Raw genomic sequence first — 20,770 nt, 5'->3', positions numbered from 1 at the left:
TAAAGTAGCTATCGGCCTTGGCCCTCCTGGCCACAGATGATCCACTATGGACCTCATGGCAAGTTCGGATAATGTATGGAGCTCGGCCCAACCGGTCAATCGCTCATTCAGCAACAGCGGACGGACTTGAGCATGAAACTGTGACCAGAACAGCTTCTCCACTTCAGGACCCTTCTGATCCTTGAAGTACTCGGCCGCATCAGCAGCACTTGCAGCCAAATCCATGTACTCGTCCGCAGAACTCCATAGCCGGTCTAGAGGAGCATATTTTGGATCTCCGAACTTAGTCCGTAACAAGAAGGGCTTCCAGAAATGATATCTGCAGCTTGATTTAGCTCCTCCTTCGTCGCTCTAATTTTGGAGCGGGCTTCCATGGCAGCCACCCGGGCCTTCTCCAGGTCTGTCGCCTTCGCCCGGTTTTCTTCTTCAAGAAGCCGGTAACGGTCAGCAGCATCTTTTAACTCCACGACCATCTTGGCAATTTTTTCTTTGCTCTCGCAATGTGCAGCCTGTTCGGCCCTTAAACCCTCGGCCGCCTTTAAAGCGGCCGCATTGCTGCTCCTTGCGTGCTCCTTGGCTCGGGCAAGCTCCACCTGAAGGGTCTCCATGGTGGTAGCTCCATCTGCAGTCACAACACATTAAAGATACTGGCATCATGCTGCTCTTACTATGTGACGATCACCAGAAAAATCACTGACCCTGTGCCTCGTCAAGTCGCTTGTTGACAAGCACGATGTCGGCATCTACCGCATCCAGCTGCCGCATTAGTTCGGCAAACCCATCAATCCGGCTAGCCACCGGAGCTTCCACCACCTGCACATAAAGGCAGTCTGGTTATTACCTGGGACTATCATCCTCTGTTTGCCGCCGTTTTCTATGGCAACCAGAGTCTCAGGGGCTACTATCTACACAGGGCACATCTAAAAATGCGCGGTACTGTCAAAGATGTACATCATTTCACGTACCTCAAAACCCGTCAGTAGACTCATAAAGGCTTCATGCAACCCGCTTTCGGCGGACGAAATCCTTTCAATCACCGTAACCATCAACATGCGGTGCTCTTCTGAGATAGCCGCTTGCTCTAGCAGATCCCTCGGTACGTCTGACCGCACACCAGATGGTGCCGGACTCTTTTGATTGCTCTCTTCAAGAGCCGGATACTGAGGACTTCGGGTGGCCATAGGATTACCTTCTGGCCTTGCCGGATCAGGAGAAACCCTCTGCGACGACACCTCGGGGTCGCCCGCCTTGTGAGGCGGTGTGGCAGGGGGAGGCGTTTCGCTCTCCATCATCTCTGGAAGAAGATCCCCTGAAGACGAGCTCTGCTGAGAAGGGCTAAGATCCGAACTGCAAGATAAATGCTTCGGTTATTTTCCTCAGAAGTAAAGCGAGATATTATCATTATTAAGTACCCTTTTACTTACAGCTCGGTGGAGGGCTGATCCCCTTGAGGGCATAGTGCGGCCAGGGTAGCCCCCGAGGCAGGACCCTCCGGCGAAGATTTCTCCCCCTGTTTGGAGACCATTATCTCCGGGACCTCGGAGGCGGTCCTCTTCCTTCCCTGGGGAGAGGAAGTTTTAGTCCCTCCTCCCCGGCTAACCTCCTTCGCGGAGGCGCTAACCTCCTTGTTCCCCCCTTTATCTTCTCCCAAGGGCGCTTGATAAGGCGCAATCTCCAGCATCCTGGTTAGCACGGGATTTGGTGAGGTCTCAGGGAGGGGGGCCGGACACCTGATCAACTTTGCCTTCGCTATCCAATCCTGGACCAAGAGCGGTTTTTCTTTTTTAGGGCAACGTTGCTATAAATAAAACGGACAGTGTGTACGGATGCGGGGCTACTTACTTGGGTATCCGGGCGATTGCAGCTCAGACCTACATCCTCAGTGATGTCCGGACACATGATTTGTGGTCCGAAGAACAATTGTACATCTCTTCGTGCGTCATGCCGAGGAAATGTTGGATAGCTCGCGGTCCTTCCGGGTTGAATTCCCACATGCGAAGGGGCCGGCGTTTACAAGGCTGGACTTGATGGACTAGCATAACTTGCACTACCATAACCAGACTGATATCTCTCTCGAGGAGATCTCGGATACGCCTTTGCAGTATTGGCACGTCCTTGGCTGGACCCCAGCTCAGCCCCCCGCTAATCCATGACATCAGTTGTGGTGGGGGGCCTGAGCGGAAGGCGGGGGCAGCTACCCACTTGGCACTTCGGGGAGCTGTGATGTAGAACCACTCCCGCTGCCACAATCCGGACACCACTGGGAAGTAACCCTCAGGCCATGGAGCGTCAGCAATTTTGCTTATTGAAGCGCCTCCGCACACTGCATGCTGCCCCTCGATCGTCTTCGGCTTCACATCGAAGGTCTTGAGCCAGAGGCGGAAGTGAGGAGTAATGCGGAGGAAGGCCTCACATACGACAATAAATGTCGAGATGTAAAGAAGGGAATCCGGGGCCAGATCGTGAAAATCTAGCCCGTAATAGAACATAAGACCCCTAACGAAGGGATCCAGAGCAAGGCCTAGTCCTCGGAGGAAGTGGAAGACGAACACGACGCTCTCATTGGGTTCGGGAGTAGGGACGACCTGCCCTAGGGCAGGCAGCCGATGTGAAATTTCGGCTGTCAGATATCTGGCCTCTCTCAACTTCCTGATGTCCTCCTCTGTGATGGAGGAAGGCATCCACCGACCTTGAAGGTTGGATCCGGACATATTTGAAGGTACGAAGTGCCTAAAACTGAGCTTTGGGTGTTGGAACTCGATGCGAGAGGCGGATTCGATTAAGATCAAGAGGAAAAGGCCTTGTCCCCTTTATAAAGAGGGTGAATATCAAGCATCCTCCTCGTGGCCGTTTGGGACTTGCCTAAGATTTAGGAGTCCTGCTAATAGGCACGGTTGGGTTACCCACGTCCGTATTAATGGGAATCCCATAATAAGGGGACACGATCTCTGCTTCGACAAGACGTGCCAAGGAAACCGCCTCGCGAAACATGCTGAGATAGGTTAGGAAAAACTATTCGAATAAAGACCTGGCTGTGGTGTGATGTCACACTACGGGGTACGTCAGCAGATTAGATTTCTGTAAATATTATTCCCTCTACGGTGGTATTTGGAACTTATTTTGCAGAGCCGGACACGATCCTCGTGTTCAAAATCTTCTATGAAGTATTTGGAGGAGCAACCCGCCTTGCAATGCTGAAGACAATCTGCGCGCCGGACTCATCGTCATTGAAGCCTGGTTCAGGGGCTACTGAGGGAGTCCTGGATTAGGGGGTATCCGGACAGCCAGATTATATCCTTTGGCGGGACTGTTGGACTATGAAGATACAAGATTGAAGACTTCGTCCCGTGTCCGGATGGGACTCTCCTTGGCGTGGAAGGCAAGCTTGGCAATACGGATATGTAGATCTCCTTCCTTGTAACTGACTCTGTGTAACCCTAGCCCCCTCCGATGTCTATATAAACCGGAGGGTTTTAGTCCGTAGGACAACATACAATCATACCATAGGCTAGCTTCTATGGTTTAGCCTCTCTGATCTCGTGGTAGATCAACTCTTGTACTACTCATATTATCAAGAATAATCAAGCAGGACGTAGGGTTTTACCTCCATCAAGAGGGCCCGAACTTGGCTAAAACATCATGTCCCCTGCCTCCTGTTACCATCCGCCTTAGACGCACAGTTCGGGACCCCCTACCCGAGATCCGCCGGTTTTGACACCGACAGACATATTTGGAAATGAGAAAGTGGTTGAGGGCTTTGGAGCAATATCACTAAGCATTTTGAGCAAGTAGACCATTAAGCAAGACCTCATCCCATTTTAATAGTATTGGGTTTCCTACGGACTCAATGTGATCTTGGATCACTAAAATATAAATGAAGAGTCTTGAGCTTTTGCCAACATGTTCCTTAGCATTTTGAGGGGTCTACATCTCTAGTCCATGCCATGCCATTCATTGAACTTTCTAAAATATTGAACTTGAATGTATATTAGTTCAATGAGCTATATGTTGTTATGAATTACCAAAACCACCCGGGGATTAGTCGCACTTTCATGGTTCTCTCTCAGAATTTTTATGGTGGAAGTGTAGATTCGTTCTGATGGTCTCTCACAGATAAAGTGGGGGTGGAGGGGTATTTATTGTCTTCATCCAAAATCCAACCGTTACAACATTTTGACTCAACTCGGTGACACCAAACCAAAAACTGGTGAGACTAACCTGTGTAAAAGATTCGAACATTGGTCATTTCGGTGGGACCGAACAAACAATCTCGGAGGGACCAATATGCGATGACTTAAGCAAGACCACGTTTCGGTAGTTTTTATCGTTTAAACTCGGTAATTCCAAAATGAATTAATTGGGTTATAGAAACTTGGTCAGTGCAAATCGGTGGGACCGATCGTCATCTCGATACAACCAAAAGTCTAGGGTTTGTCTTTGACAGTGTCTAGGATAACTCAGTGGGTCTGGATGTGGAGATTTTGGTGGGACCGAGTTGGACTTTTAGGGCTTGGACAGATGGAATTTGCACAAGGTATTTGAGGATTTTTGGGGTAATATCTTCAAGCACTTGAGCAATTGAGTCATGATCAAAATCTCATCCCCTTTTAATCGTATTGGCTTTCCAATGAACTCAATGTGATCTTGGGTCACTTAACCAAAAATGTTGAGTATTGAAGCTTGTGCCAATCCATGTCCTTAGCATTTTAAAGGGGTCCACATCCTCATGTCCTTGCCATGCCAATATTGAACTTTTCTGAAACATACTAAATGAAAACATAAGTCCAACAATATGTATGTTGACATGGATTACCAAAAACACCAAGGGAGAAAATGTGCTTTCCTATTCCCTTTGCTTCATGATACTTTACAAAACTCGAGGTGTGCCGGTATCCTCTCGAGTCATGCACATGCTCACTATACCATTCTTCTCATTACCGATTTTGTTTTTCTTTCTTGTTGAAGTGTTCTGGCATCCCCGTGACATGATCACCTGTGTCTGGCCAGATGATGATGGATGTTATCACATCGAGAGGGCCCTAAGAATATCTCTCCATCGTCGGAGGAGCAAATCCCACTCTTGAGCTATCTGGTCCCTTGTCAAACTTTTTGTTGAACCTGTAAGTTGTCGTTATGATCACCGTATTACAGATGAAGTTTGAGAAACCCCAAAGTCCACCGTATAGTAGGAGGTTACTATGATACTCTCATGGTCTAAGGAATTAAAAACACATGCTACCACTCCATGTTATAACAATTGATCTCAGACAATATTATCTCAAAGTATCAAACAAGTTTGGGTCGGTTCCATATGATCATTTTTCTAACGTCATACTCTCAATGTTGTTTTAGGACTATATTTACACTTAACAATATCCTAAGATCCGGAAAACATGATCACCAACAACACAGGAGCCAGTCTTAGAGGCGAGAAGGGAACCTATTATTTACCGTTTATTATTCCACACGTGCATATGAGTTTTCCATTGAATCGCATATTCCAGGACCATAACAGTTATAACATGAAATATAAACTCTTAATTATGAGAACAAAAATATAATAATATAATATTATTGCCTCTAGGGAATATTTCCAACAATGAGACCCACGTAAGTTCCGATGGGGTGACCCAACCTATGTGATCGGAGATTTTGTGAGTTAGGACATGTGAAAACAATTCAGTGGTCAACTGAGGAGAGTATCCTTATGAACCCACTCCGTTGGAGATGCAATACTCTCGTAATCCATAAGACAAGTTGAGTTTTGTCTTAATATGTCCCAAAGCTTGTATAAGCAAGATGCTATCCTACAGAGCGATCTTTGGAGGAACACGCCTATGTGAGCTCGACTACTGGGAGCTCATGAGTATGACTAATAAGCTCCACCCGTGGGGTTTAGCCTTCGGCAGCCACTTATCAGCTGACAATAGGCGAAACTTCTGCACTCTATACCTATTTCAAGGCATAGTTCATTGTTCAGCTGTGAAGAAGTCTAATCCTGTTGCTATAGGTGGAAGGTCAACTTAACAATCTCCACTGAAAATTCTGGTATATAAAAATTATGTGCCTCGAGATCTGGTGGGGGATTGTTGGATTATAGAAGGGTTTTGGCCCATGTAAGACAATAATCCCTGGTTAATCTCTAAGGCTCATTTAGGTGCATGAAAAGTGGTGGGAAGTTTAGTATCATATTTCTGCAGTAGTAAGAGTGAGACCCCTTTTATAATTGATGCTCTACCACATGCCATTGGGAGCTTGAGAAGAGGAGTTGTACACACGCTCCTTCTCCTCCGCCGCCCGCCTCGCCTCGCCTCATCATGACAAGCACGCACGCCGGGTGTTGCAGGAATGAGCGGAGCCGAGCCTTATTTTTGCTGGTTAGAAATGGTTAATTAATTATGGATTAATTAATGAGTCGCTAACGAAAGTGCCACTGTCTAAGATGTTGGACCGTGGGCTATTCGTGGACTTAGTCGTGGTCCTCAGCCCAGGCCCATCTACCCGACGGCCTATATAAGGAGCGTGCTCGCCTGTGGAGTAAACCCTAACTCACTCCCTCCCTCCTACATAACTCTAGTTGTCATCTATTGTTCCTTTCACTATGCTACTTCTAGGGATCCCATCCCGACGACCGCGTGCACGGTTGGTCAGGAGAGCAGGTGCCTCCGGAACCCACTCGTTCGAGATCCTTCCCGGAAGAACGGCAATAAGGTTTTTGGGGAGCGTCTCGACGCGACTACTCCTGGTTTGCCCCCGTCTTCGCCCTCTTCTTTGACTACTTCCCTGCATCGACTCCATGGCCGTCGTCTCCGCCAAGAAGAAGGTCGCGGACGACGCAGAGGCTGTTGCTGCTGCGCCGCCCCGTTTGCCTCGCCAACCGGAGGGTTATTTGTCATCCCCTATTTGTTCGTTCATGTGCTAGCTGTATATGATGTATTCATAGATGTCTTGGTTCTGTGTATTGTACGTGCTCACATGTTTAGGTATCGGTGTTAGTTGCATACTCTCCTTGCCATGCTTACTATTTGTTGGGGAACGTAGCAGAATTTTAAAATTTTCTACGCATCACCAAGATCAATCTATGGAGTCATCTAGCAACGAGCGAGAGGGGAGTGCATCTACATACCCTTGTAGATCACGAGCGGAAGCGTTCAAGAGAACGGGGTTGATGGAGTCGTACTCGTCGTGATCCAAATCACCGATGACCGAGCGCCGAACAGATGGCACCTCCGCCTTCAACACACGTACGGTTGGGGAATACGTCTCCTCCTTCTTGATCCAGCAAGGGGAAGGAGAGGTTGATGGAGATCCAGCAGCATGACGGCGTGGTGGTGGAAGCAGCGGTGATCTCGGCAGGGCTTCGCCAAGCTCCAACGAGAGGGAGAGGTGTTACGAGGGGAGAGGGAGGCGCCAGGGACTTGGGTGTGGCTGCCCTCCCTCCCCCCACTATATATAGGGCCCCTAGGGGGGCGCCGGCCCTAGGAGATCCAATCTCCAAGGGGGGCGGCGGCCAAGGGGGGACTTGCCCCCCAAGTCAGGTGGGGCGCCCCCACCCCTAGGGTTTCCAACCCTAGGCGCAGGGGGAGGCCCATGGGGAGCGCACCAGCCCACCAGGGGCTGGTTCCCCTCCCACTTCAGCCCATGGGGCCCTTTGGGATAGGTGGCCCCACCCGGTGGACCCCCGGGACCCTTCCGGTGGTCCCGGTACAATACCGATTACCCCCGAAACTTTCCCGATGGCCGAAACTGAACTTCCTATATATAAATCTTCACCTCTGGACCATTCCGGAACTCCTCGTGACATCCGGGATCTCATCTGGGACTCCGAACAACTTTCGGGTTACCACATACTAATATCTCTACAACCCTAGCGTCACCGAACCTTAAGTGTGTAGACCCTACGGGTTCAGGAGACATGCAGACATGACCGAGACGACTCTCCGGTGAATAACCAATAGTGGGATCTGGATACCCATGTTGGCTCCCACATGTTCCACAATGATCTCATCAGATGAACCATGATGTCGAGGATTCAATCAATCCCGTATTCAATTCCCTTTGTCAATCGGTATGTTACTTGCCCGAGATTCGATCGTCGGTATCCCAATACCTCGTTCAATCTCATTACCGGCAAGTCACTTTACTCGTACCGTAATGCATGATCCCGTGACCACACACTTGGTCACATTGAGCTCATTGTGATGATGCATTACTGAGTGGGCCCAGAGATACCTCTCCGTCATACGGAGTGACAAATCCCAGTCTCGATCCGTGTCAACCCAGCAGATACTTTCGGGGATACCTGTAGTATACCTTTATAGTCACCCAGTTACGTTGTGACATTTGGTACACCCAAAGCACTCCTACGGCATCCGGGAGTTAAACGATCTCATGGTCTAAGGAAATGATACTTGACATTGGAAAAGCTCTAGCAAACGAACTACACGATCTTGTGATATGCTTAGGATTGGTTCTTGTCCATCACATCATTCTCCTAATGATGTGATCCCGTTATCAATGACATCCAATGTCCATAGTCAGGAAACCATGACTATCTATTGATCAACGAGCTAGTTAACTAAAGGCTCACTAGGGACATGTTATGGTCTATGTATTCACACATGTATTATGATTTCCGGATAACACAATTATAGCATGAATAATAGACAATTATCATGAACAAGGAAATATAATAATAATCATTTTATTATTGCCTCTAGGGCATATTTCCAACAGTTTCCCACTTGCACTAGAGTCAATAATCTAGTTACATTGTGATGAATCGAACAACCATAGAGTTCTGGTGTTGATCATGTTTTTCTCGCGGAAGAGGTTTATTCAACGGATATGCGATATTCAGATCCATATGTACTTTGCAAATATCTATGTCTCCATCTTGAACATTTTCATGAATGGAGTTGAAGCGGCGCTTGATGTGCCTGGTCTTCTTGTGAAACCTGGGCTCCTTGGCAAGGGCAATAGCTCCAGTGTTGTCACAGAAGAGAGTGATCGGCCCCGACGCATTGGGTATGACTCCTAGGTCGGTGATGAACTCCTTCATCCAGATTGCTTCATGCGCTGCCTCCGAGGCTTCCATGTACTCCGCTTCACATGTAGATCCCGCCATGACGCTTTGCTTGCAACTGCACCAGCTTACTGCCCCACCATTCAAAATATACACATATCTGGTTTGTGACTTAGAGTCATCCAGATCTGTGTCGAAGCTAGCGTCGACGTAACCCTTTACGACGAGCTCCTCGTCACCTCCATATACGAGAACCATATCCTTAGTCCTTTTCAGGTACTACAGGATGTTCTTGACCGCTGTCCAGTGTTCCATGCCGAGATTACTTTGGTACCTTCCAACCAAACTTACGGCAAGGTTTACATCAGGTCCGGTACACAGCATGGCATACATGATAGACCCTATGGCTGAGGCATAGGGGACGACACTCATCTTTTCTCTATCTTCTGTCTTGGTCGGACATTGAGCTGAGCTCAATTTCACACCTTGCAACACAGGCAAGAACCCCTTCTTGGACTGATCCATATTGAACTTCTTCAATATCTTATCAAGGTATGTGCTTTGTGAAAGACCTATGAGGCGTCTCGATCTATCTCTATAGATCTTGATGCCTAATATGTAAGCAGCTTCTCCAAGGTCCTTCATTGAAATACACTTATTCAAGTAGGCCTTAATACTGTCCAAAAGTTCTATATCATTTCCCATCAAAAGTATGTCATCCACATATAATATGAGAAATGCTACAGAGCTCCCACTCACTTTCTTGTAAACGCAGGCTTCTCCATAAGTCTGCATAAACTCAAACGCTTTGATCATTTCATTAAAGCGAATGTTCCAACTCCGAGATGCTTGCACCAGCCCATAGATGGAGCGCTGGAGCTTGCATACCTTGTTAGCATTCTTAGGATTGACAAAACCTCCCGGCTGCATCATATACAATTCTTCCTTAAGAAAGCCATTAAGGAATGCCATTTTGACGTCCATTTGCCATATCTCATAATCATAGTATGCGGCAATTGCTAACATGATTCGGACGGACTTCAGCTTCGCTACGGGTGAGAAGGTCTCATCGTAGTCAACCCCTTGAACTTGTCGATAACCCTTAGCGACAAGTCGAGCCTTATAGATGGTAACATTACCATCCGCGTCCGTCTTCTTCTTAAAGATACATTTATTCTCTATCGCTCGCCGTTCATCGGACAAGTCTGTCAAAGTCCATACTTTGTTTTCATACATGGATTCTATATCAGATTTCATGGCTTCTAGCCATTTGTCGGAATCTGGGCCCACCATCGCTTCTTCATAGTTTGAAGGTTCACCATTGTCTAACAACATGATTTCCAGGACAGGGTTGCTGTACCACTCTGGTGCGGAACGTGTCCTTGTGGACCTACGAAGTTCAGTAGCAACTTGATCTGAAGTTTCATGATCATCATTAACTTCTTCTCTAGTCGGTGCAGGCACCTCAGGAACATTTTCTTGAGCTGCGCCACTCTCCAGTTCAAGAGGCATTACTTCATCAAGTTCTACTTTCCTCCCACTTACTTCTTTCGAGAGAAACTCTTTCTCTAGAAAGGATCCATTATTGGCAACAAAGATCTTGCCTTCGGATCTGAGGTAGAAGGTATACCCAATAGTTTCTTTAGGGTATCCTATGAAAACGCATTTTTCCGATTTGGATTCGAGCATTTCAGGTTGAAGTTTCTTCACATAAGCATCGCATCCCCAAACTTTTAGAAACGACATCTTAGGTTTCTTCCCAAACCATAATTCATACGGTGTCGTCTCAACGGATTTCGACGGAGCCCTATTTAAAGTGAATGCGGCAGTCTCTAAAGCATAGCCCCAAAATGACAGCGGTAGATCGGTAAGAGACATCATAGATCGCACCATATCCAATAGAGTGCGATTACGACATTCGGACACACCATTACGCTGAGGTGTTCCAGGCGGCGTGAGTTGTGAAACTATTCCACATTTCCTTAAGTGCGTGCCAAATTCGTGACTCAAATATTCTCCCCCGCGATCTGATCGTAAGAATTTTATCTTTCGGTCACGTTGATTCTCTACCTCATTCTGAAATTCCTTGATCTTTTCAAAGGTCTCAGACTTGTGTTTCATCAAATAGACATACCCATATCTACTTAAGTCATCAGTGAGAGTGAGAACATAACGATAGCCACCGCGAGCCTCAACGCTCATTGGACCGCACACATCAATATGTATAATTTCCAATAAGTTGGTTGCTCGCTTCATTGTTCCGGAGAACGGATTCTTGGTCATTTTACCCATGAGGCATGGTTCGCACGTGTCAAATGATTCGAAATCAAGAGACTCCAAAAATCCATCTGTATGGAGCTTCTTCATGCGTTTGACACCGATGTGACCAAGGCGGCAGTGCCACAGATATGTGGGACTATCATTATCAACCTTACATCTTTTGGTATTCACACTATGAATATGTGTAACATCACGTTCGAGATTCATTAAGAATAAACCATTGACCAACGGGGCATGACCACAAAACATATCTCTCATATAAATAGAACAACCATTATTCTCGGATTTAAATGAGTAGCCATCTCATATTAAATGAGATCCAGATACAATGTTCATGCTCAAAGCTGGCACTAAATAACAATTATTGAGGTTTAAAATTAATCACGTAGGTAAATGTAGAGGTAGCATGCCGACAACGATCACATCGACCTTGGAACCATTCCCGACGCGCATCATCACCTCGTCCTTCGCCAGTCTCTGTTTATTCCGCAGCTCCTGTTTTGAGTTACAAATATGAGCAACCGCACCGGTATCAAATACCCAGGAGCTACTACGAGTACTGGTAAGGTACACATCAATTACATATATATCACATATACCTTTAGTGTTGCCAGCCTTCTTGTCTGCTAAGTATTTGGGGCAGTTCCGCTTCTAGTGTCCCTTTCCCTTGCAATAAAAGCACTCAGTCTCAGGTTTGGGTCCATTCTTTGGCTTCTTCCTGGCAACTGATTTACCGGGCACGACAACTCCCTTGCCGTCCTTCTTGAAGTTCTTCTTACCCTTGCCTTTCTTGAAACTAGTGGTTTTATTGACCATCAACACTTGATGTTCCTTTTTGATTTCCACCTTCGCTGATTTCAGCATTGAAAATACTCCAGGAATAGTTTTCACCATCCCCTGCATATTGTAGTTCATCACTAAGCTCTTGTAGCTAGGTGGGAGCGACTGAAGGATTCTGTCAATGACCGCCTCGTCCGGGAGGTTAATGTCCAGCTGGGACAAGCGGTTGTGCAACCCAGACATTTTGAGTATGTGCTCACTGACAGGACTAGTTTCCTCCATCTTACAACTGTAGAACTTGTCGGAGACTTCATATCTCTCGACCCGGGCATGAGCTTGGAAAACCATTTTCAGCTCTTCGAACATCTCATATGCTCCGTGTTGCTCAAAACGCTTTTGGAGCCCCGGTTCTAAGCTATAAAGCATGCCGCACTGAACGAGGGAGTAATCATCAGCACGTGACTGCCAAGCGTTCATAACGTCTTGGTTCTCTGGGATGGGTGCTTGACCTAGCGATGCTTCTAGGACATATGCTTTCTTGGCAGCTATGAGGATGATCCTCAGGTTTTGGACCCAGTCCGTATAGTTGTTGCCATCATCTTTCAGCTTGGTTTTCTCTAGGAACGCGTTGAAGTTGAGGTTGACATGAGCGTTGGCCATTTGATCTACAAGACATTTTGCAAAGGTTTTTAGACTAAGTTCATGATAATTAAGTTCATCTAATCAAATTATTTCAATGAACTCCCACTCAGATTAGACATCCCTCTAGTCATCTAAGTGATACATGATCCAACTCAACTAGACCGTGTCCGATCATCACGTGAGACAGACTAGTCATCATCGGTGAACATCTCCATGTTGATCGTATCTTCCATACGACTCACGTTCGACCTTTCGGTCTCTTGTGTTCCGAGGCCATGTCTGTACATGCTAGGCTCGTCAAGTCAACCTAAGTGTTTTGCATGTGTAAATCTGGCTTACACCCGTTGTATGTGAACGTTAGAATCTATCACACCCGATCATCACGTGGTGCTTCGAGACAATGAACTTTCGCAACGGTGCACAGTTAGGGGGAACACTTTCTTGAAACTATTGTGAGGGATCATCTTATTTACTACCGTCGTTCTAAGCAAATAAGAAGCAAAAACATGATAAACATCACATGCAATCAAATAGTGACATGATATGGCCAATATCATTTTGCTCCTTTGATCTCCATCTTCGGGGTGCCATGATCATCGTCGTCACCGGCATGACACCGTGATCTCCATCATCATGATCTCCATCATCATGATCTCCATCATCATGTCTTCATGAAGTTGTCTCATCAACTATTACTTCTACTACTATGGCTAACGGTTAGTGATAAAGTAAAGTAATTACATGACGTTTATGTTGACACGCAGGTCATAAATAAATTAAGACAACTCCTATGGCTCATGCCGGTTGTCATACTCATCGACATGCAAGTCGTGATTCCTATTACAAGAACATGATCAATCTCATACATCACATATATCATTCATCACATCCTTTTGGCCATATCACATCACATGGCACATGCTGCAAAAACAAGTTAGACGTCCTCTAATTGTTGTTGCAAGTTTTTACGTGGCTGCTATAGGTTTCTAGCAAGAACGTTTCTTACCTATGCCAAAACCACAACGTGATATGCCAATTTCTATTTACCCTTCATAAGGACCCTTTTCATCGAATCCGATCTGACTAAAGTGGGAGAGACAGACACCCGCTAGCCACCTTATGCAACTAGTGCATGTCAGTCGGTGGAACCAGTCTCACGTAAGCGTACGTGTAAGGTCGGTCCGGGCCGCTTCATCCCACGATGTCGCTGAATCAAGATAAGACTAGTAACGGTAAGTAAATTGACAAAATCAACGCCCACAACAACTTGTGTTCTACTCGTGCATAGAAACTACGTATAGACCTAGCTCATGATGCCACTGTTGGGGAACGTAGCAGAATTTTAAAATTTTCTACGCATCACCAAGATCAATCTATGGAGTCATCTAGCAACGAGGGAGAGGAGAGTGCATCTACATACCCTTGTAGATCATGAGCGGAAGCGTTCAAGAGAACGGGGTTGATGGAGTCGTACTCGTCGTGATCCAAATCACCGATGACCGAGCGCCGAACGGACGGCACCTCCGCGTTCAACACACGTACGGTTGGGGAAGACGTCTCCTCCTTCTTGATCCAGCAAGGGGAAGGAGATGTTGATGGAGATCCAGTAGCACGACGGCGTGGTGGTGGAAGCAGCGGTGATCTCGGCAGGGCTTCGCCAAGCTCCAACGAGAGGGAGAGGTGTTACGAGGGGAGAGGGAGGCCCCAGGGACTTGGGTGCGGCTGCCCTCCCTTCCCCCGCTATATATAGGGCCCCTAGGGGGGCGCCGGCCCTAGGAGATCCAATCTCCAAGGAGGGGGCGGCGGCCAAGGGGGTACTTGCCCCCCAAGTTAGGTGGGGCGCCCCCCACCCCTAGGGTTTCCAACCCTAGGCGCAGGGGGAGGCCCATGGGGGGCGCACCAGCCCACCAGGGGCTGGTTCCCCTCCCACTTCAGCCCATGGGGCCCTCCGGAATAGGTGGCCCCACCCGGTGGACCCCCGGGACCCTTCCGGTGGTCCTGGTACAATACCGATTACCCCCGGAACTTTCCCGATGGCTGAAACTGGACTTCCTATATATAAATCTTCACCTCCGGACCATTCCGGAACTCCTCGTGACGTCCGGGATCTCATCCGGGACTCCGAACAACTTTCGGGTTGCCGCATACTAATATCTCTACAACCCTAGCGTCACCGAACCTTAAGTGTGTAGACCCTACGATGCAGACATGACCGAGACGACTCTCCGGTCAATAACCAACAGCGGGATCTGGATACCCTTGTTGGCTCCCACATGTTCCACGATGATCTCATCGGATGAACCACGATGTCGATGATTCAATCAATCCCGTATTCAATTCCCTTTGTCAATCGGTATGTTATTTGCCCGAGATTCGATCGTCGATATCCCAATACCTCGTTCAATCTCGTTACCGGCAAGTCACTTTATTCGTACCGTAATGCATGATCCCGTGATCAGACACTTGGTCACATTGAGCTCATTGTGATGATGCATTACCGAGTGGGCCCAGAGATACCTCTCCGTCATACGGAGTGACAAATCCCAGTCTCGATCCGTGTCAACCCAACATATACTTTCGGGGATACCTGTAGTATACCTTTATAGTCACCCAGTTACGTTGTGACGTTTGGTACACCCAAAGCACTCCTGCGGCATCCGGGAGTTACACGATCTCATGGTCTAAGGAAATGATACTTGACATTGGAAAAGCTCTAGCAAACGAACTACACGATCTTGTGCTATGCTTATGATTGGGTCTTGTCCATCACATCATTCTCCTAATGATGTGATCCCATTATCAATGACATCCAATGTCCATAGTCAGGAAACCATGACTATCTATTGATCAACGAGCTAGTTAATTAGAGGCTCACTAGGGACATGTTATGGTCTATGTATTCACACATGTATTATGATTTTCGGATAACACAATTATAGCATGAATAATAGACAATTATCATGAATAAGGAAATATAATAATAATCATTTTATTATTGCCTCTAGGGCATATTTCCAACACTATTTACTTGTGGATTTGATTAATCTATAAAGTGCTAATATTTCTAGCACTCTGAAACTAGTCTCTCTCTGTATCCATCCCCCTCTTCTGGCTGGTGTATAACATCAGTGTATTTGTAATGGTTACTAGTATGAATAGAATTGCAGGTGTTTCTTAAAAAAAACTAGTCACTCCTATATATATAAGATAAAATAAAGCTCATAATATGATTCGAAAGAAAAAAGAACGCAATGATTTGTGCATGTGTGGGTTACGAGCGTATCATGGCCCGGTCGATCGACCCATGTGAGCTTGCACTGGACGCGGGCTACGAGTTTCGGAATCTGCTAACATGCGGGGTGCCTTTGTGTGTTGACAGTTAACACCGCCCGGCATTTTTTTGGGGGGTTTTCTTGTAGGCAAGAACATCCAGCTAGCTCTATCAGGAGTTCTTTCGAGATGTAGCACCTACAGAATGAAACGATGTGTTTCCTCCAAAACTGGAAAAACAATACTGATTCCATTGTAACAGAAAGATGGTACAGTACTGAATAAACCAGTTTCTAATCGGTTAATTAACAAGCACTTATTAGACAGTGTAGGAGCATTATGCTATATGAGTATATGGTGCTAGAACTGACGATATATGTCGTGCTGGAATTAAAGGGAATAATTACTAGGATCTCCGTATAGAACCGTTAGCAAGGAACCCCGATCTGTACCAGCTCATTTTTGTGATAACCTAGACGTTTAAGAAAATAAGTTGGATTTGTGATAACTGTGCATGATTTGGTTTTGTTATTGCATGGTTGATTCCCTCTTCGGTTTGCACGTGGCTCTCTGCTAATCATGTCAGGACGGCTCATGAGTGAAGCACTAACCCAATAAAAATGGCGAGCCTGGTCCTGAGATTCCTGTACATGCGCCTCATGAGTGCCGTTTGTTTAAGCTCGTAGGAAGCTTCCTAGCGACATCCGAAACGTACGGAGGACATACAGTACTGAGCAGCCAGCCATGTCAACCAAGAGAGCAGCAGCCAGTAGTGCGTGCCAAGTTGGCTATACTTTGCAAAGATGAGAGCACCACATCAGCAAAGACGAACGTTAATCCGGTAATCAACAAGATGCTCATATGCTTAATTGATCGCCACGTTCAGACCAAGTAGGAGCCATGCGCATGCGCATGCACATGCATGCAGCTCCGCGCGCCATGGATATGCATGCACAAAGTCAATGCCCTTTGGAGCCATGGACTGCCAGATCGCTCACAAATTTAATCACTACTCCATGTTACAATAATTGTACTGCTGTTAGTACTGGTGAACAGGCTCGTAATAATTGGGAAAACAAATTGCAGACGAGCGTGCGCTGGGCAGGCCTATATATACATCGGTGGTGCCCTGTAGTTCACTCAAGCAAGCGGTAGCATCATCATATCGTAGTAGTAGCTAGAGCTAGCTAGGTCTCCTCGACCCCAGTCTCAGTAGTTTCTCTTCAAGATGTCGCAGAGGCCGGGGAGGCACCAGAGGAGGGCGTCGCAGAGCGTGTTCTCGCTGCCGGAGAACTTCGCCAGCCTGGAGGACGTGCCGGCGGACGGCGTCGGCGAGCAGCGGAAGCCCGCCGCGGCGGGGGCGGACGCCTCCGAGCAGCAGCCCGCGAGGCCGGCGGCGGGGCGCCACCGGCGGGCAATGTCCATGGCCGTGCCCTCCAGGGACCTGGACATGATCGCGGAGGACATGGGAAGCTACAAGTACGGCGCCTGATTAGCGGGACGTGTAGTTCACGCTGGTGTGTACGTACGTACGAGTTCTTCCCTGGCTGTTGGGTAGTGTCCTGTTCTGTTTGCCGTTTGGTAGTGTTGTTCTGTGCTGTGTTTTTCGTGGTTCGCTGAATGTGTACTCCTTCATTTGCTTGCCTGACCTGAGTAAAGAAATCCCGCTGTTACAAATTTCAGTGTTTGTGGCAAAGGTAAAAACTTATAAACGTTCCTAGGTTACCATAATGCGGCACAGCTCTTGGGAAGCAGGGTGATTTACTGATTTATCATTACGAAAGGATGATACAGTTGCGTATGGCACTCATACCGTCGCTAAGCCGACAGCCGAGAACCGTCGCTAATCCGATGCCAGATGGAGTACGGCAACGCCACGGTGGTGCCGGCCGGTGGGCGGGGGCAGCCAGAGGAATCGATGGTGGCAGATCCGGTGAACGGTGATGGAGATCATGGAGATGACGCGAATCTTGCGAGGCTAGGCTAACGAGCGGCGAGGTGGATCCGGTAGGCAACCCGACCTGTCACCGTGAAAAGAAAATAGAAAGTGACGTCGGCACAGCGCTCGTGCTATCGTGCGCATGACCTCGCCCGGGCGTGCTGCTGGAAGCCCCATCGCGCTCGCTCACAGCCTCCCGTTAGTAGGCCCGCCCATGAATGCGTCTTTTTTTTCTGCACCTGGTTTTTTCAAAGGTAGCTTTTTTTACCTAGGTCGGTTGCTAATTAAAGATATGAATTAAAAAAATCATAAATTCAAAAAATGTTGACGAATTCAAAAAAATCACGGGTTTGAAAAAACATTCGCGAATTCATAAAGTGCTCATGATTTCAAAGAAAGTTCATGGGTTCAAAAATGTTGAGGAATTCAAAAGTTGTTCATGACGTCAAAAAATGTCCACAAATTACTCGAGGATTTGACCTAGTGTTCACGAATTCAAAAAAGTTCGCAATCTTGAAATATTATTCATGAATTCAAAAAATGTTGATGGATTTGAAAATAATGTTCATGAATGGATAAAATGCTTGCAGATTTGAAAAATGTTAGTGATTTCAAAAAATATTCATAAGTTCAAAAAACATCATGAATTTGAAAATTGATTGGGAAGCTACAAGTACGGCGCCTGATTAGTAAGATGTGTAGTTCACGCTGGTGTGTACGTACGTACGAGTTCTTCCGTGGCTGTTGGGTAGTGTCCTGTTCTGTTCGCCGTTTGGTAGTGTTGGTCTCTGTACTGTGTTTTTCGTGCTTCTCTGAATGTGTACTCCTTCATTTGCTTGCCTGGCCTCAGTAAAGAAATCCCGCTGTTGCAAATTTGCAGTGCTTGTGGCAAAGGTTAAAATTTAAATACGTGCCCAGGTTACAGTAATGCGGCACAGCTCTTCGAAAGCAGGATGATTTGCTGATTTTTCATTACCAAAGGATGATACAGTTGTGTATGGCACTCATACCGTCGCTAAGCCGAGAGCCGAGAACCGTCGCTAATCCGATGCCAGACGGAGAACGGCGATGCCACGTTGGTGCCGGCGGGTGGGCGGGGCCAGCGGGACGAGTCGATGGCAGCAGATCCGCTGAACGGTGACGAGAATCTTCCGAGGGTAGGCCAACGGGCGGCGAGGTGGATCCGGTAGGCAACCCGACCTGTCACCGTGAAAGAAAATAGAAAGTGACGTCGGCACAGCGCTCGTGCTATCGTGCGCATGACCTCGCCCGGGCGTGCTGCTCGAAGCCCCGTCGCGCGCGCTCACAGCCTCGCGTTAGTAGGCCCGCCCATGAAAGCAACTCCACCGGGCCGACCAATCGAACGACGACTTCGTCCGTCTTTTATCCATTTAGATTGATTGTCCGTCCAGAGTCCGCTCTATTTTAAATTTAGACCGACCGTGCATTTAACGTGTTGATTCATATGTACCGGTATGGCCGGCTCACCGTCCTATTTCAACAAATGCTTATTTTTGCATTGATTTTGCATTTAAATGTATAGTCAAATAACTTAGTTTGAACCGAATAAAATAGCATAGTATGACAAGCCGAATAAACATAAAAATGTCTCACATAGTTTTGCAAGCCAAATAAAGAAAATACATTTATTGGTTGTCAACATGAGCCCATATATGCTTAACCAAATCATTCTACAGTTGCACGTGAGTTTCCCAATCACGCATGTCATGATGAAATTGAGTGAACTGTTCAAACGTTGCCGCTCTTTCATGCTCAAGCACAACATTCTCACCCTGAAACTGAAACCCTTGATCGTACAGATGTTCCGGACGCTCATATTCTACGATCATATTGTGCATGATCACACAAGTAGTCATCACCTCCCACAATTTCTGTGTGTTTCAGGTATTAACAGGATACCGAACGATGCCACATCGAGATTGCAAAATACCAAAGGCACGCTCGACATCCTTCCTAGCACTATCTTGCTCTTGGGCAAATCTTTTCATTTTCTCTCTGACAGGGTTGAGGATTGTCTTGACAATAGTGGTCCACTGAGCTATCGCTCCCTCCCGCTAGAGTTTCCCCCGCCACCGTCGCCCTAGCCTCTTCTCGTCGCCGCCGGCAACCGGCGAGCGTGCCCCAACCCGTCCCCCCCTCTCCCCTCCACCAGCCCCGTTCGCTCGCTCCCCCACCCCCCACCCCCCCGCGGGCGGCGGGCGAACCCCCCACCCCTCCCCTCTCCTCCGCTCCTCCCCCCCGTCCTTCTCCCCCCTGCCGCCGCCGGCTTGGTCCGCCGGGCCCTGCCCGCGCGACGCTGGCGGCGGCGGGCCGTTCCTTCCCCGGGCGCGCGTTGGGGGGCACAGGGGCCCCCTGACCGCGGCGGTGCTGCTCGGCCGGCATCGGTGTGGCTCGGCGGCGGTCTTGCTACCTCTTGAGCATGTGTTGGTTTTCCCTTGAAGAGGAAAGGGTCATGCAGCAAAGCAGCGTAAGTATTTTCCTCAGTTTTTGAGAACCAAGGTATCAATCCAGTAGGAGACCACGCGCGAGTAATCTCGTACCTACACAAACAAATAAGAACCTCGCAACCAACGCGATAAAGGGGTTGTCAATCCCTTCACGTCCACTTGCAAGAGTGAGATCTGATAGAGATAATAATAATAAGGTAAATATTTTTGGTATTTTTATGAGATAGATTGAAAGTAAAGATTGCAAAATAAAATAGATTGGAAACTTGTATGATGGAAAATAGACCCGGGGGCAATAGGTTTCACTAGTGGCTTCTCTCAAGATAGCATAAGTATTACGGTGGGTGAACAAATTACTGTCGAGCA

General features: G+C 47.5%; 1 protein-coding gene across 1 annotated transcript; it reads left to right on the top strand.

The window, feature by feature from the left end:
* Nucleotides 1-17,139: 17,139 nt before the first annotated feature.
* On the top strand, nucleotides 17,140-17,679 carry LOC125548791. The gene has a single exon (XM_048712332.1). The coding sequence runs from the start codon at nucleotides 17,226-17,228 to the stop codon at nucleotides 17,487-17,489; it is 264 nt and encodes an 87-aa protein (XP_048568289.1). The 5' UTR covers nucleotides 17,140-17,225; the 3' UTR covers nucleotides 17,490-17,679.
* The last annotated feature ends 3,091 nt before the right edge of the window (nucleotides 17,680-20,770 follow it).

The sequence above is a fragment of the Triticum urartu genome, chromosome 3, assembly GCF_003073215.2.
Source record: "Triticum urartu cultivar G1812 chromosome 3, Tu2.1, whole genome shotgun sequence".
NCBI lineage: Eukaryota > Viridiplantae > Streptophyta > Magnoliopsida > Poales > Poaceae > Triticum > Triticum urartu.
Note: the sequence above shows the minus strand (reverse complement) of the source record. Positions and strands in the feature narration are given on the sequence as shown.

Coding starts and splice junctions, on each gene's coding strand:
- LOC125548791 (XM_048712332.1), top strand. CDS start 17,226: ATGTCGCAGAGGCCGGGGAGGCACCAGAGGAGGGCGTCGCAGAGCGTG.